Source organism: Glycine soja, chromosome 9, assembly GCF_004193775.1.
Source record: "Glycine soja cultivar W05 chromosome 9, ASM419377v2, whole genome shotgun sequence".
NCBI classification, from domain to species: Eukaryota; Viridiplantae; Streptophyta; class Magnoliopsida; order Fabales; family Fabaceae; genus Glycine; species Glycine soja.
The window spans coordinates 15,079,904-15,096,639 of NC_041010.1; the positions used below are offsets into that span (position 1 = coordinate 15,079,904).

The following is a 16,736-nucleotide window of genomic DNA, read 5'->3' on the forward strand; positions in this document are numbered from 1 at the left end:
AAAGATAAAAGAAGATTTATGGTGTAATGGTCAATGGTGTTGGGATAAGGTTACTATTGAGATTTTGGTTTGGCTCATAGAGGAAGTTCAAAGTTATTTTCTAAATGATTAGATTTTTTATGACATTGATGTAGGGCATTTTTTGAATGCAATTTATTCTGCTAAATTCATCTTTTGTTGGCTATCTTATGCCTGTCAATCCATTGCTAACTTATTAGGGAAGGGTTCCTAGGTGTGGGCTCTTAGATTTCCTAAAACTATTGAACACTTCATGTGGTTGGCTGATCATCAAAGCCTTTCCATAAACCTTTATCATACTAATAGGCATATTGTTGTTAGGTCTGGACGATCACTCGTCTCATCTACCTTGGATTTTGATGGATAACAAAAAGTATAAATTAATGATATTCTAATGAGTTTTTGACAAGTGAGTAGGTTATATTTATTAAAGGATTTAACAATGTGTTGTATTGTCTAAGAAGAACTACTATGTTAATTATCTATCTAGCGCCCAACACGCTAAAAACTAAATGGTGTTCACTCTCTTTGACAATTAGTGTTATACACTATCTTATTGTTTATACCATGTGTCTAGCTAGTAAGTAACTCATACATCTTTTGAAATGATCAGCACTGGCAAAAAAGTATGTAGTAACCATAAAAGGGAAGCACACGAATTTTGTCCTATACAAATTCATTTTGTCTCTCTTTATTTTGAAATGCTAATATTTGGATTTAAGGAAATGGCATAATAGAAGGTGCAGATAAGAATATTCTCTAAAGGTCACTTTCGCTAAAAGACAGGGAGCACATGGGTATCATACAAATCTTCACAAACGATAACTGCTAAATAATTATACTTTGATAAGAGAAAATTAAGCAAATTTGGCTTTAAAAATAATTATTTAGCATTTATTTGCGCTTAATTGTTAAAGAATTGATGTTTCGTGAATTTTGACTGTAGATATAAATATTGGAGGTGTTAAAAGCAAAAAGAAGGAAATAATGAAGAAAAAAATCAGAAAGGCCCAGCCCATTCTCCCGCTAAGCGCGCAGCTCGCGCTAAGCGAGCCAGAGGAGACAGGTGTTAAGCGAGGCATTAAGCACAAGAGTCCAAATCTGTTACTCGCGCTCAACGCGCAACACAGGCTAAGCGGGCACAACTGAAAACAGAACATGCTAAGCGCGTGATCCAACAGAAGCAACACGCGCTAAGCGAGAGGAGCTCGCTAAGCGCACGATCTGAACACGCTAAACGAGGGGTGTCGCGCTGAGCGAGCCTACGAAGGACCAAAGCCCACTCTAGCAACTATAAATAGAGAGCTCAGCCAAGGGGAAATGACACACGGAGTCTCAGAGCACTCCTATCATTACCTTAAGCCTGAGAACTCCTCCTCTCTTCTTTCTCTATCATTTGTATACATTCTTTCTTTCACCCCCTCTCATTGTAAAGCCCCTCATGACCATGAGTGGCTAATCCCCTAGTTAGGGCCTAGCAGGCCTAAAAAGCCAAAGGATGTATGGTGTACTTCAGATTTATCAATGCAAGAGGATCCCTTTTCAGGTTTTTCTGTTCTATTTTCTTCTTTATTTTATCTTGCATTTTCATCTTTACTTTCTTTTGGGTGTATAAGCAAAGCTTCCAAGATTATTTTGATGATGCCAAAGATTTTTAAAAAGATACATTCAAACAAGATTAAAGAAATCAAGAAGATTCAAGAGAAGACTCAAGATATGCAAGAACCTCAAGAAAAGCATCAAGATAAGTATAAAAAGAATTTTTCAAAGAAAAGATTGAATATCACATTTTGTCCAAAAGAATTTTTCAAAGAAAAATATTTTACCAGAGTTTTTACTCTTTGGTAATCGATTACCAGAAACCCAAAACAGTTTTATAACTATTTTACAAAGTAGTAATCGATTATCATGGACATGTAATCGATTACCAATGTTTTTGAACATTGAATTTCAAATCTCAAGAGTCACAACTTGTGAAAAAATATTTTCAAAATAGTGTAATCGATTACACAATATTTGTAATTGATTACCAGTGGTTTTAAACGTTAGATTTCAAACTTCAACTCGAAGAGTCACAACCTTTGATAAAATAAACTGTGTAATCGATTACACCATAATGGTAATCGATTACCAGTGACTGGTTTTGAAAAATAAATTACCAAAGAGTCACAACTTTTAAAATGATTATTTTTTGCAAAGAGTCACAACTTTTAACATGGTTCTTCAAGAGCCATCAAATGACTATAAATATGTGACCATGTTATGAATTTCAAAAAGACTGAAAAACACTAATTCTCAACATCTTTCTAAGAGTTTTTGTTCAACACTTGCTTTGTCAAGAAAAATTCATTGGGCAAAAACTTGTGCTATTGTATTTTCTTCCTCTCCTCCATTCTTACAAAAAGCTTTTCAAGAGACTTACTCTTGGTGACTGTTTTCTAGAGAAGGTCTTCTTGGTTGGAAACACTGAACACAAGGGACCAACGTTCCTTGGGTTCATTGCAAGAAGCAGGATTTGCTTCTTGGTTGATCACTGGACACAAAAGACCAACGTCTTTTAGGTTCATTGCAAGAAGTGGGTATAACTTCTTGGTTGTTATCACTGGACACAAGGGACCAACGTTCCTTGGGGTTCATTGCAAGAAGTGGGAATAACTTCTTGGTTGTAATCACTGAACACAAAGAAGGGAAGTCCTTTGTGGTTCATTTCTTGTAAAGGATTTTACAAGGATAGTGGAAATCTCAAGCGGGTTTCTTGGGGACTGGACATAGGCACAGGTTGTGGCCGATCCAGTATAAATCCGGTTTTGCATTCTCTCTTTCCTTAATCTCTTTTACTTTCTATTGTGTTTATATTTCTTTAAGTTTACTTCTCCTTATTTGTTATTCGAGTAACTTACAATTAAAGAAATAATTGAATCTAGGGAATATCTAAGAAAAGGAAATTTTCAATTAGGAATAGTCAACGAAATCTTAATTCAACCCCTCATTCTTAAAATTTCTGAGGCCACTTGTCCAACATTGGGGGTTAGTTGCTCGGGAGAGGGTAACTTCTAATAAGATCTAAAGAAAAGATGCATGCATTAGTTTTACGGGTTAGTTGCTTGGGAGAGAGTAACTTCTAATAGAACAATAAAGAAGAAATCATAAGGTAATCATTGCTAGGCATAGAATGGTAACTTTATGCCCATGCATTTAGCAAACATCTAGACTCTATTCTTCATGCATTTTATTTATCGAGTCTTTTCAATGGCATTTGGGAGATAGGTAAATAAAATAGGCTTGTCATCGTGAGGCATCAGGGGCAAGTAAATGGATAGATGTGGGTAGAACATATCTGATTAATTTGATAAAGAAAAACCATAAATTCATACATCCAAGGTGAACTAGGCATGCTAGGTCTTAACATCTGCATCTCATTGAATTCTTTACATATTCTGCTTTTGATTCTTTTGTTTCTATTATTTCTTCTACTCCTTCTTTCAAATATTTCCCTTATAAATTGAAAGTTATCCAATACAAGTGCAACACATAGAATTTCTGAGGTTTTACTACATAGACATTTGGTACACTTGTCAAACGCCTAACAGCAAATCAAAGCACGCCATGTAGCTTTCTCCTTCACTATGAAACAACGATCTTTTAAAGGAACTGACGTTGATGCTGCAACAAATCTCTCATAGAGGTCTATAAAAGACAGACACTGCTAAAAAAACATGTGGAAAAATACTGACAAAAAAGCAAGAAATTAGCTTAAGCGAAACTTTGCTGAAATTATTGGATGACTAATACAAACGACACCACGTAGTCTTTTCTAATCGAGCTTTATTGTTTATCCACTCTTTAAGTGTTGTTGAATACTTGTATTCATTCAAACTACTGTTTGTGGAAGCCAGAAGTGGCTTAGCGTTAAAAAATACTTGGATTTCTTAAATTCGGGAGAGTTTAAGAAAGTGTCAAAAGTGGTATTAAGAATACTTGTACAGCTAGGAGTGACAGATTAGAATACTTGTTTGTAATCAAGTTTTGATTAGTAGAACCCTTTACTGTAGAGTAAAAGAGAACTGGACGTAGCTCAGGTTGAATGAACCAGTATAAACCAAGTGTTTTTACTTCTTTCCTTTATGATTTATTGAGCATTCTATTAACACTCTCTGTCACTTCTTTTACACCAAGTGTTTATTTGAAAACTGTTTTAAAAGGATTTTTTGTTACTAAGTGTCTGGACGATTAAACTTGTGTTTATTAAATCTTATTTTTCTCCTTAGTGGACGACTAATCTTTCCTCTACATTTCCATCCATATTTGTGCTAAAATCTGTACAAGTTTATTATATCCTTGATTAACACACTATTCAACCTCTCTTCTAGTGTGATTGTTGTTATTTCAGTTGGTATCAGAGCTTGGCCTTAAGGATTGAATATCTAACAATACTAAGGAAAAGATCCAGGACATCATAGATATGGAAGAAGGATTTTCCACCAACAAACCACCTCTATTCATAGGCATTAAATATAATTAATGGAAGGAGCACATGATAGCTCACTTTGAATTTATTCATATAAATTTGTGGGATGTGGATGACAGTGCTTTTGGAAACCTATGCAACGGTTCGAGATACCCATGGTCAATGAGTTATAAGATTCTATGGCTCTTGCGGAGTTTCAACCAACACAAATGCATAACTACAAGCTATTTATCATGGAATTAGACTAGCTTGGTTAGAAGGAATTTGCACTCTGACTCTAACTTGGGAATCAGACTCTAAAACAACTTGTTGTTTATAAATTATGGTGTTTGGTTCAAGGAATACCCACCCTTTCTTCCCTATGGTGTAGAAGATTAGAAGCTTTGTATTTGGATTGGCATGAGCTTCCATCATACTCTAAGAGAATGGAATAGTTGTGTCGATTAGCTTGCTAAGAAGGGAGCTTTGGATGATCAACAGATGGTCATTGTGAATGTTTCTTGAACCCAAAGTGTTAGTTGATACCCTAGGTGTCTTTTTCACTAGGAATAGCTAATTGTTTTCTTCCTGTTTGTCTTTAATTTCCTTTATATAAAAAAGGCATAATAATTGATATCTTTTGGAATCAGCCCCTCTTTGTTTTTATTTTGAGCCTAATGTTTGATTAAAAAAATTATAGTATACTTTTAATCTCTCATCAAATTGTTTTCTGATAGTTAAAGAAAATATTTTTTATATTTCTTAAGTACTATGAATGAAAAATAAAATCTATTGAATTAATTCCAGAAAAAGGTTATTTTTTCTAAAATTAAAATCATATTCATGGCATTAACCTTCTTTCTGTTTTAATATTCTTTTTGTTCAATTTAACACCTAACTCAAAAGAGATTATTTTCCAACTTCACCTAATATAAAAACTTTTTTTTTTTCAAAAAAAAAAATCCAGTTCAAGTTACCAAATAGTCTCTTAATATCTACCTCCTTCGATCCTGTTTATCAAACTCAATTAACTAATTCACCCGAATTAAGTAAACGAGAAAGTCTAAGAAAACACTATCTACCAAACTCTTGGAGAAGATGTTTTCGATGTTGAAAACAAACAGCAAGCCGTTGGAGGACTAGAACTAGTGACACGTGAAGCACTCAACAATGGAGCTGCTGGTGAAGACGGAGACATTGTTGGGAAAATGCTCACCCACTGGTTATGTCAACAAAGCAAAGCTGGTTTTCAGATGAGGTACGCAAAGAAGTAGAAGTATGTATTGCTGAATCTGTTAATGAAAGGAAACGAATTCTAAATGCCCAACTTTTATGTAGAGATCACAATTCTTCATTTTTAGCTATTTAAAATTGCCTAAAAACTTCCAAAATTTTAAATTACTTTTAACAAACGATCTAAACAAAATTTTATAACTAGGAATTCCCTCTGAAAATTGCACTCCCCACTTCAAATTCCTTATCCAAACACACTGCTAATATCTATTCAATTCAAATTTCTCTTCCTTCACTTTTTTTACTCTCAACCAAAACAAAACCTTAATAAAGATAATATATATATATATATATATATATATATATATATATATATATATTAGAAGATTTGACAAAGGCAATAAATTATTATTTTACTTTCATTACTAGTTGAAATTTCTAACCTAAACTACATGTCATTTGATCTCTAGAAACAACAAGGCTCATTGATAAGGTTTCATGATTCCCGCATAAAAAATGTAAAGGTTGGGGGTGGGGGGGAGGGGGAGAGAGAGAGAGAGAGAGAGAGAATGAGTAATCCGTACTTGCTTACAGTCTAACAATTCAATTTAAAAAACACGTTTGAGAAGCAGGCACCATGCATTTCTTTGGATAGCCCTCACCAAGATGTTTTCCAAAAGCTTTGACCTGTAAAGTCCTCAAGTGTGGAAGGTGCCAGTATCAGGCTCAATGCCTTCACCAGACATGCCAATGGTTTCTGAATGTCATTGCATCCAACCTTGGTCACGTTCACCAATAATTCTCATTACCCAGATCCATCTAGGTAAGAGCCATATTTGGACACACAATATGTACTACCTGTAGTGGCAGTTCATGTTTTACATTTTACTTGTATATATACAGTGTACAATAAATGTATAGGTAGTAAGGTCTACAAGATGACATTACTGAAGTACAAATTGTCCCAAACCCTACAGATGCCATTTTCAACGTTTGATAGTGATAGAGGATAGTGATAGAGATAGAGATACTAAGCATGGCTGGCTTGCAGGGTTCTAGAATTATAAAAAATATCAGGCAAAGCTGAAATTTTCCCTGGGCCAAACTATAGATTAGACTCCGGGCAAAATAATAATGCCCCAGATTTCTTATTCAGTTAGTGACCCATCTTCTTTTCCGGGCAGGTCGTTCTTGTTTGACTTCTGAATCTACTACTGGATTTTCACTTTTGGCAGAAGGCAGAGGTTCACTTTCTAACTTCTTGATGACAAGGGTCTCTTTTTCACTAGGCATTGGGAGCTTGAACCGCTCGCTACGCTTCTTCAACCTCTCAACCGTGTCAAGGTGCCGATCTCCCAATTCTTTTGTATCAGCATCCCTATTTTCCATATCTGCAGAATCCCTTGCTTCAGCTAACAAGAGATGTTGATTATCAACATCAACAGTTTTAGCAGGTTCATCCGCAGGCTTCCCAGCTTCAGAAGACCCATCGTTATTATCCTTATCAATGTCTTTATACTTCAAGGAAGAAGAGGACTTGTTGACACTGAAATCTCTTTCCTTATGGCTTGTCCAGCGTTCCAATTTAGAGCGTCCTCTGCGAGAATCTTGCTGTTCATCATCTGAGGACATGTCTTCCCGCTGTTTTCTTGACAGGCGATGCCCTGGAATTTCATGCTCAGCACGCTCTTCATCACCAGATCCTTTCAAGCCCTTCACAAATAGAAACTAACAATTATAGGAAACAAGAGCAAGCATCTAATGAATAATGATAATTTTCCATCATCAGCAACAGCTTTCATGCAGTGCAACACATTGAAGAGCACTCCACTATCACTTTCTTGATCAGTCGACAGGGACAGACTAAGGCAAAATGTGGTTAAAATAAGAAACTTTTTCCCAGCCAGCAAAGTCTCAACGAGATCCCTGCTAACCAGGGTTATTAATATTTCTGCACCAATTACTTTAATATTTCTTTTTTTTTTTATAAATACATGAATATAATTTTGTATTTTAGATAGAATCTCAATTCCGTTTACCTTACTACTAACAATATTAATACATCTGTTAAATGCAATTAATCATCAATTAAATTTAAAAGTGAATCTTAGACCCAATTCTGACAAATAAACAAAAAAAAAAAAAGCCTTGTCTTGTTAGGTTAAATCATCTGTATGGATCAAAGGATATCATTGAATTCTTATCAAAAATCAAAGTTTCAATAATCAATCTCAAGCACGGCCATTTTATGGTGAATCTCCTAAAGTAGCAAATCACTTCCAGAGCAACCTAGAATTAACACATTTGATTTGTTAATCCATGCCAAAAGTTCCGACAAAGTTATGCCTATTGCCTATTGCCAATTGCCTGACACATTCCTATTTTATCAACTCTAGTTGCTTATGAAAAAAATAAAATAAAAGCAAAAGGTGATAAGCTTGTCAGTTATAATAATACCGTGTTGAGACATCAAGACAAACAATATACCATAATAACAAGGTTTTTTTTCCAAACATCAGTCACTTGGAGGATATTTCTAGTGCAATCAAATAGGGTCAAAAGTCACAACAACAATAATCTCTCAACCAAAACATCAAGATAAAACAATAGGATAATGCATAATAATTTTAAGATAAAAGCTTCTCATAAACTAGATACTTAAGTCAAGAGTGGATCCCGTCATGCAGTATGTAGTAAATTCCAATTAACACTAGGTGGATTTATTAAACATCATCATACATTCTGTTTAAAAGCCACCTAAGTACTTTCTTCCAGAAGTTGAGTCTTCAAAGTTGGCAATCCTACTGGGACAAAAAAGACAAAACGATGCCTCAAAAGGACATATCTATTAATTTCCACCTCCTCCTAACATATGAAGAGGGGAAGGAGGAATAATGAAAATGCACAAGCTAGTTATTCATGATCAAGTGTGCCTTGGCATACATTATGTAGCTTGAACCAACACTTCTAACATTACTGGTCACTAAATTGCAACTAAACATAATTCTAGACCTTCATGATTCTAAGAGTCACATATTGAGAATACTTAATTTCATGTAAAGATTATTTTACTCTCCAGATAGTTTCACGTTTTCACATGAAGTGTGCATACCTTCTCATTGGTTGGACCAATTTGATTTTCTTGACTTCTCTTGGACAGGCCTAAACTATTAAGGTCACTAACATCACGTTCTTTGCTTTTCCTTGAGCCTTCTCTATGCTTGACTTTTTGGTTATCTGAAAAATTAGCAACACGATCACTACGACTACTTGACCTTTCTTGCCTAGATCGCCTTTCCTCAGTAGTATATTGATTTCCACGGGCAGAAGCATCATCTCGCCCCTTATGATGTGGACTTTCATCCTGAATTCTATCCCTTCTCTTCAATTGGTCATTTTGCCGCATTGCTTCTCTGGATTGGTATTCTTTCTCAGAAAGTTTATGTTCAGCCCCTCGTCCACTTCTTACAGAACTTCGTCCTTCTTCTCTTTCACGCTTGGGTAGGTGTTCTTCATGGGACTGTTTCATCCGATGCCACTCCTCCCTATCTCTCTGCCTATCACCCCTCTCCCTTGGTACCCAGGCATCATCTTTCTGCCTAGTAGCATATTGATCATCAGGGTTATCTCTAGCTCTTTGCAGGTCATCCCTCTTTCGTGGATCCAATACTTCATCTCTTTCTCGCCTGCGCCGACTAGCATTTTCCCTGTAGCCATGCAGAACTTCTTCTTTGTCAATATGCTCCCTCCTAAGATATTCCTCATCCTTCCTCCTCTTGCCACGGTAATCCTCCACTGCTTCGTACCTAATCCTCAAGCCCTCGTCTCTTTCCCTATGTCTTGAATCTCTGGACCCAACATCTTTTTCATACAAAACCCTGTAGCTACCATTATCCAACTGTTTTCTAGAATGAAGGCTATCTTCTTTGTCGTTTCTCTCATTTTCTCGAACCTTAGCCCTATCCCTCTTTCTAGGTTCATCATTTCTAACCCTTCTGTTATAGAGATCATCATCTCTCCGTGCCCAATCCATTTCAGAATTGTCCCTTTCTTTTTGTCCATCAAATCCATCTGTATTTGCGTGTAACTGAGGAGCTGAGCTAGGATGCCGGTCCTTGTAAGGGTATGATCTCTCTCTGCCTTTAAGCATCATGCGATTTCTTTCAGGTTCTTGCTTTGCATCATGCTCTCTTTTATAAAATCCCGGCTCAATTTCATCAGGGTGCTGTCTGATGCTACTCAGATGTGCTGATTGTGGATCCTGAACTACTTCTTCCTCAAAACCCTCTTGCCGCTTCTGGTTATCTCTACTGCTTGCTGATCTTGCTTTGCTGTTATCACTACTTTTTGCAGCCTTTGAGTCCTCCCAATCATCATCAACTTCATCAGGCAAAGGTGGCTCAACTTGAGATGTTACTTTCTGTCTCTTTGCTACCCCATCCTCAAGGGTATCTACTCTGTCTACTGTTTCCTCCTTTTCCAATCTTGAACTTCCATCAGCTGTCTCAGTGTCCTCAAGTTCAATATCTTTGTACTCCACACTGGACTCCCCTACATCCTTAACGGCAGGGGATGATCTATGTCTACCTTCCATGCTTTCCGCTGACTCTTCTTTTTGACTGTTATCAGTTGCCAATTCTTGAATAGGAATAATAGGAGGAGACTGACCACGCACTCTTCTTTGCATCTGCCTGTAAATACAAAAGATATTTATAAATTGTACATGAAGATTACAAAGCCTATTAGGTCCAGACACCAGCTTAAAAAAATTGCAATGAAAATAATAAACTATGTTTCTAGCAAAATAGAATTTGACAAGTACGCTAAAGGATGTACACATGAAAAAAAAAATCCTTAAATCAAGAAAATATATCTAAGTATCTAATAAAAGGAATGATATCTTTTATTTTCTTTAATATAATTCTGAAACAAGGAAAAGTGCTTTTTTTCACTTATAGCATTTGAGTAGTTCCATAATCTTTATCTAGGATCCAGCCTTCATTTTTTTCCAAGAAAAGACATGCCGAATATATTTCATTATTATTTGTCATGTTAATAATGTGCTTCTCGAACCATTCAAAATTTTAACTGTTTTATGACATAGTAATTTAATTCAAGGCAACATCACTGTAACCTATATTGTCAGTTTCGGTCATTTGTCCTGGTTTAGAAAATCCCTTACCAATTACAACTACCCTTAGCATGAATCAATCCTGATATCTAAATCTCCTCTACTTCATGGTGCATTGCAGCATACAAACCTAATGATAAAGACCTCAGTGTGGGATACATTTCAAAGATTCTTAAACTTAATGAGCATCTGCTGATTTATGGATGCCTATAGAATGAAATGAATATGATAACAACAAAGTAAAGCAGTGGGAAAAACATTAGCATACAGATAAAGGTTGACATTTTCAAAGTATTTTCTTGTGGAATATGCACTATCAAGTACCTTTCGTCATGAGAGGAGCTAAAATTGCCACCATAGTTCCTACGATTTTGGCCCCTTGAGCCAGAGTACTCAATTGGCTCTTCCTGTGGGAAGAACAATTTTTCATCTCCATTAGGCATGTTAGCAGCACAGGAATTTATAAATGGCATTCTTCTTCCTGCAATCTCTTTCTTTCGACCATTATAATCCTGTGGAAAACCATCAAAATACTTGGGCTCCAACCTTGGAATTTCATCCCCAGCTACATGGTCTTCTCTAAAATCCTCTCTATGGGGATCTCCACTCTCTGGTGGATCTTGAGCAATTCCTGCAGAGGACTCGTCATCTTCTGTATCCTGTAAAACAATCTGTTTACAAAAATACTTAGTAATGTATACAATGCATATGCAGTAAAATGGGTTATCTGAAGACCACATATTATTTATATGACAAAATCATCAAATACCTCAATGATTGCATCTGAATCACGGATTCGGGGAGGGCGGGTATCAATGGAAGGAAGCCGGTCACCATAACCACCTTCCACCTGTATTGCTCTACCAGTTGGCTGGTAGGAAATAAATTTATAAGAGACTAGAGACAGAATTAGAGAATAAAGGAAAAATATCTACCACAAACATAATGCTATATTGACCAACATCAAGCAGCCCAAAAAGCATACAGAAAGCAGTTATATGGGCTTTGTTAAATATATATTGTATACAGCTGTATTGTGTAGACAGCTGTGTGGGTAAAAGGCTGTTTTGAGTGTGTGAGTGAGGTTGAGTGTGTATTAAGCTTTATGTGTTGTCATGTTGAGTGTGTGGGAAGCTGAGTGTCTAATCCTTATCCAAAGGCAGCTTTCCCCTTCTCTCTCTCTCTCTGTACTATATATATATATATATATATATATATATATATATGTGTGTGTGTGTGTGTGTGTGTGTGTGTGTTAATAAAAAGCTAAGTGCTGAGTGTGATAATTTTCTCCACTCATTCAAATTTAAGTTGTTGGTATCTCAAATCCTTAAGCAATGTAGTCCTAAATTTTCAACAGGCTTAATATGAGAGAAATTCCTACAAACAGAAGTATATTGTCAATAATTTTATTACACATAAAATTAGACAGATACATACTAGTGGTGGTCGCACACGTCCAGTCCCAGAACCTTTCATAACATCGCTTTGTCCAACATCTGACTTTAGAGAATTTGTGTGTTCACCAGGTACATCATGTATACCAGTAGCTGCAGCTAATTCAGGGGGTAAGTCTGGATCATACTCCTGAAATGAAATCAATTAGATGATTAACTTAATTATAAAATCAGTACTCAAACAACCTTGGGAAATTGATAAGGAAAAGGAACTAAATTAGTAATGTAAAATACAAAAGTTCCTCTACCTGCTCTGTTCGACCACTCTCATAAACACGGATCTTGCTTTGCATAGTAGACTCCAAGCGTAGTTGCTCCTAAAAAAGTCAAATACAAGGTTTCTCAGTATACACTAACTTGTGGAGAATGTTGGAAGTATGTTAATAATTTTACCAGCTGTTTGCAATAATCTTTCCAGCTCTCCTCATTCAAGCCAAAGTTGAAAAAATCCGATATATCAACATTCGGATATTTCCACGGTTTCTCCTCAAAATTCTCAATTTCAACATCAAATATAGTCCTGAAAATAATTGGCAGGTTTATAAGCACTAAATAGGTGACACATAAATGAGATTTAGTTATAAATGAACAAAAATATTAAAATAATGGAAGTAAAAGTATCCTGCATCAGAGATGTGCTTTTGTTGTAAGATTCTAACTCAAATAGATTGATACAAGTAATATCAAACTCCATACATCAAAATTTATTTATCAGCAAGGTAGTTGTCAGAGAAATAGGTATTCCAAAAGAAAGCACACTGCTACATTAATAAAAAGTAGGAGTGAGCAATTATATTTATTTATACATCATGGAGATAAACCACCAAAGAAAATAAAACAATAACAAGCTGTTGGAAATAAAGATAGTGATTAATATGTCATTGGGAATAATGAGAGTTGATGTATCATTGACAAGATTAGGGTAATAGGGAATGGTCTAATTCTTTACTATTGCTCTTGTAAATGTAAGATGTAGTAATTCTTGTGTCTGCATGTGTGTAATAGAATATATTAGAATGTTGAGTGCTACACTCAAGAAATCACAAATCATGTCTAGTCATGTTTTTAGTCCATTTTCAGTGCAAGTCAATAATAACATTCCAAGAAAAGCAAAGGACAAACTTGATCCAGTAGTCCACAAGTTTTCATTTTATATTATTAAATCAAAGTTAAGTAAAAGTCAGACATGTTTCTATAGATCAAAAGACAAAAGAAACAACAGTACTGGAGCTTAGCCTCATTCCACTCGTTAATGTTTTTTTAGGATTCTAGACACTTCTCTCTTAAATTACAGTGATACTTCACCACTCAAAAAATGCCTTCCATTTTGGAAAGATTATATCATAGGAAATAATTAATTTTTTACTTTAAAAAAAGAGCTCTCTCAGGAAGTTTCCAGGGAAAAAAAAAAGTGATTATTTTCCCAAAATACGCTACTCTAAGACACTTCAAATCTAGGGTCATGAAAAAACAAAATGAAATTTAGATCATGAAAATTTAAAATTACTTGTGAGAAGGAAGTGTGAATTCCAATCCACCACCAAACCCCCGCCCTGCAGCACTGCTGCCCCAACCAGGTAATCCAGGACCTGCATGAAAACCTTTTTGCATAGCAGCACCACCTTTTATTCCAGGTGGTCTCCATTCCCCTCTGCCTCGACCAGCCATGTTAGCCAGAGGACGAATTTGACCAGGAGGCCCTCCTGGAGCAGAAGCAGCAGCTCCAGGCATTAGCGCTGCACCAGGCCTAACATACTGATACTATGCATAAACAATAAAATAACAAATTATTAGATTTTTCCCATTTCATATATTCATAAGAAAACCAAGAACTATCATGAATTAACAACAATCAAATTTTTTAGCTTAGAGAAGAAAATCATGAAATTAATCTCTGCAAAACTGCAGAGAAGGAAAAACTATCCCACTTGTTAGGATTAAAGAACTTCACTTGAAAGGCCCTGATCAATTCAAACTGTGAGCAATCCCCTTTCATGGGCAATTTGTAAAAGCCACAGGTTAAGCCATCACCAAGCATACAATTGTAGTAGCCTCCCTCCCCATAATTTTTTTAATAATTGATTTACCAAAAACATAGCATTCAACCAAAACTAGGTTATCTGATTACAGATATACAAATACTATCTAAACACAAGTAATTTTTTGTTCCAGATGAAATGATGAAAGAAATACATACAAGTGTACAATTGTTAACAAGGCCCCACCAGAATAGTTCACAACAAAAAGGCCAGTCAAAGTTCCAAGTGTAGACACCAAACAAAATTTTACCCACACCACAACAACACATTATCATAGCAGAAACATTTGACTAAGCTCATCCAGTCCTTGAACCCAAGCTTCAACTAGTATACAACAACAAACTGAGTACAAAGTGCATGACTGCATGCACTAACTAACTAACTAATAAAAAACATGTACACAAATCTCCATGCACGAAGCCCAGCTAAATATTCAACGACAGAAAGAACCAGAAAATCTTTTCCCAAACAAAAGACAATTAGGCAAGCCAACAAGAATCACTCACATCTCATCTCACAGGAAATCGATACAAATTTCAACACAAAGCCATCCAAATTTCCATTACCACACATTTTCAACACAAGACTAATGCAATTTATCATAGCCACTCAGTCTTTTCCTTTTTCAACTTTTTCCAAAAATTGAGTACTTTTGCCTGAAACATAAAGCCAGAGGTGATTCAATTTCAAATCATCAAAGTTCATTTGACAAACAAACCAATCTCTTATACAATTCTACAAACTACAAACACACAATTTCGCTCTTGAATACTCACTATAAAATCCCTGAACACAAGCAATGCCCTTTCAATCAACACAACACTCACCTTGAAAGGCGAATGAAAGGGGTGATATCCATGATTGCTATACCCAATCTTCGGTGGTACGGCCGCACCGCCGACCTTGGCCAATTCTCCGGCAGCGTCCTTCCTATCGCCATCACCGGCAGCAAGGGCAGCATTCTCGCCCCACTCCGGCTCCTCCACGCCCTGATTCAGATCGCCGCCAGCCACAATCACAAGCTCCTCATCCCCATCCTCCTCCTCCTCATCACCATCCGCCACCCCTCCTCTCTCCATGGCCATGTGATTGTTCTCATTCAACACTATCTTCAAATCATCCTCACTGTCGCTGTCCCAATCATCTCCCTCGCCCTCAGGCGGCACCGCCGCCGCCGCCTCGCCGGACAGCCCCGGAATAACCGTCTCTCCGACGACGTCTCCACCACATCCGCCGTCGTCATCGTCCTCCTCGATGTCGAATTTCACCTCCCTGTCCATCGGATCAACGCCCGCTACGACGGCGGCGACGAGGTTTGAATCCGGCAGAGGCTCCGCGTCCGGAATTTTCGGCGACTCCGGGGGCGGTTCGCGTGGGTCAGGCTCAGGGAGGGGATTGGTTGGTGCAGGGGAATAAGTGTGGGGCGCATCGCAGGGGATCTGTGCGGCGTCGGGATTGGGATTGAGATTGAGATCGAGAGAGGGGGGCGCAGGGGAAAGTTGGTGGAGCTGCTGCGCAGAAGATGATGAGGGCGAAGAAGAAGCGAAGGGGCGGAGAACGTCGGTGTATAAATCTCCGAACTCGTCGTCGTCTTCCATTGGGCGAAGCGAAGAGAAGAGAAAGAGAGTTTCGAAACAGAGAAAGAGAACGATAAGTGTGCGTCTGCTTTAAAGAGAGGGTTTTGTAGGTTTGGCAACTGATGATGCCACACAGCTTCGGTTCTCTATTGACTCAGCTTCTTGTTCGCCTAGGTTAAACCACCATTATAGTTCGTTGCAAATGAAATTACTATATTGCACTAACTACAATTTTTGTAGGATAATAAGACATGAAATTATTATTGCGGATAGATTAATTTAAATTCTTAATAATTAGTATAAAATGTTGGAAAATTTAGGAGGAGTACAAGGCGCAATCTAAATTCTAGTAGAGAAAGTTTATGAATTCAATTTATTCAAAGAGTATTTATATATGTTGGAAAAGAAAAGGATTTATATAAAAAAATTTCATATATCATATTTTAAAAAGATTTAACCAGCCATCTAGTTTTTGTTGTTTCCAAACTTATCTTTTTTTAATTCTTATAGTTAATAAGTGGATTTTTTAGTTCTTAAAGTTTACATTTTAATTTTTAAAAGATTTATGTCGTTAAAATTTTCTTAATTACGTTAGTTAAAGAATTTTAACGACAATCAAAGAATTTTAACGGTAATGACCTTTTGAGAATTAAAATGTAAACTTTATGGAGACTAAAATAAATAAATTTAAAAACTATAAAAATTAAATGGATAATTAAACCTTTTAAAACTATGTGAGGGGATTCAATCTTATAAGTTAATTGTTAACCCGCTATGCATGCAAGATTATGTCTTATTTTACCCAACTAATCCCTTGGAATTAGTATGTAACAG

The 16,736-nt window shown here is 36.4% G+C and overlaps 1 protein-coding gene across 3 annotated transcripts; it reads right to left on the reverse strand.

The window, feature by feature from the left end:
* Window positions 1-6,261: 6,261 nt before the first annotated feature.
* On the reverse strand, window positions 6,262-16,070 carry LOC114367865 (FIP1[V]-like protein). Of its 3 annotated transcripts, none has more exons than XM_028325096.1 (9): window positions 15,153-16,070; window positions 13,794-14,041; window positions 12,680-12,806; window positions 12,535-12,603; window positions 12,270-12,416; window positions 11,599-11,700; window positions 11,154-11,500; window positions 8,811-10,389; window positions 6,262-7,411 (listed from the first exon to the last, which is right to left on the reverse strand). In XM_028325096.1, the coding sequence occupies exons 1-9, from the start codon at window positions 15,921-15,923 to the stop codon at window positions 6,851-6,853; spliced, it is 3,951 nt and encodes a 1,316-aa protein (XP_028180897.1). In that variant the 5' UTR covers window positions 15,924-16,070; the 3' UTR covers window positions 6,262-6,850. The 3 variants fall into 3 exon arrangements, with proteins under 3 accessions (XP_028180897.1, XP_028180896.1, XP_028180898.1); XM_028325095.1 differs by having other exon boundaries at window positions 13,794-14,047; XM_028325097.1 differs by lacking the exon at window positions 6,262-7,411 and adding an exon at window positions 8,324-8,502 and having other exon boundaries at window positions 13,794-14,047.
* Window positions 16,071-16,736: the final 666 nt, after the last annotated feature.

Coding starts and splice junctions, on each gene's coding strand:
- LOC114367865 (XM_028325095.1), bottom strand. CDS start 15,923: ATGGAAGACGACGACGAGTTCGGAGATTTATACACCGACGTTCTCCGC. Junction 11,501..11,598: donor ATTCAGATGCAATCATTGAG/GTATTTGATGAT, acceptor TTTTGTAAACAG/ATTGTTTTACAGGATACAGA. Junction 10,390..11,153: donor AGCTCCTCTCATGACGAAAG/GTACTTGATAGT, acceptor TTGTATTTACAG/GCAGATGCAAAGAAGAGTGC.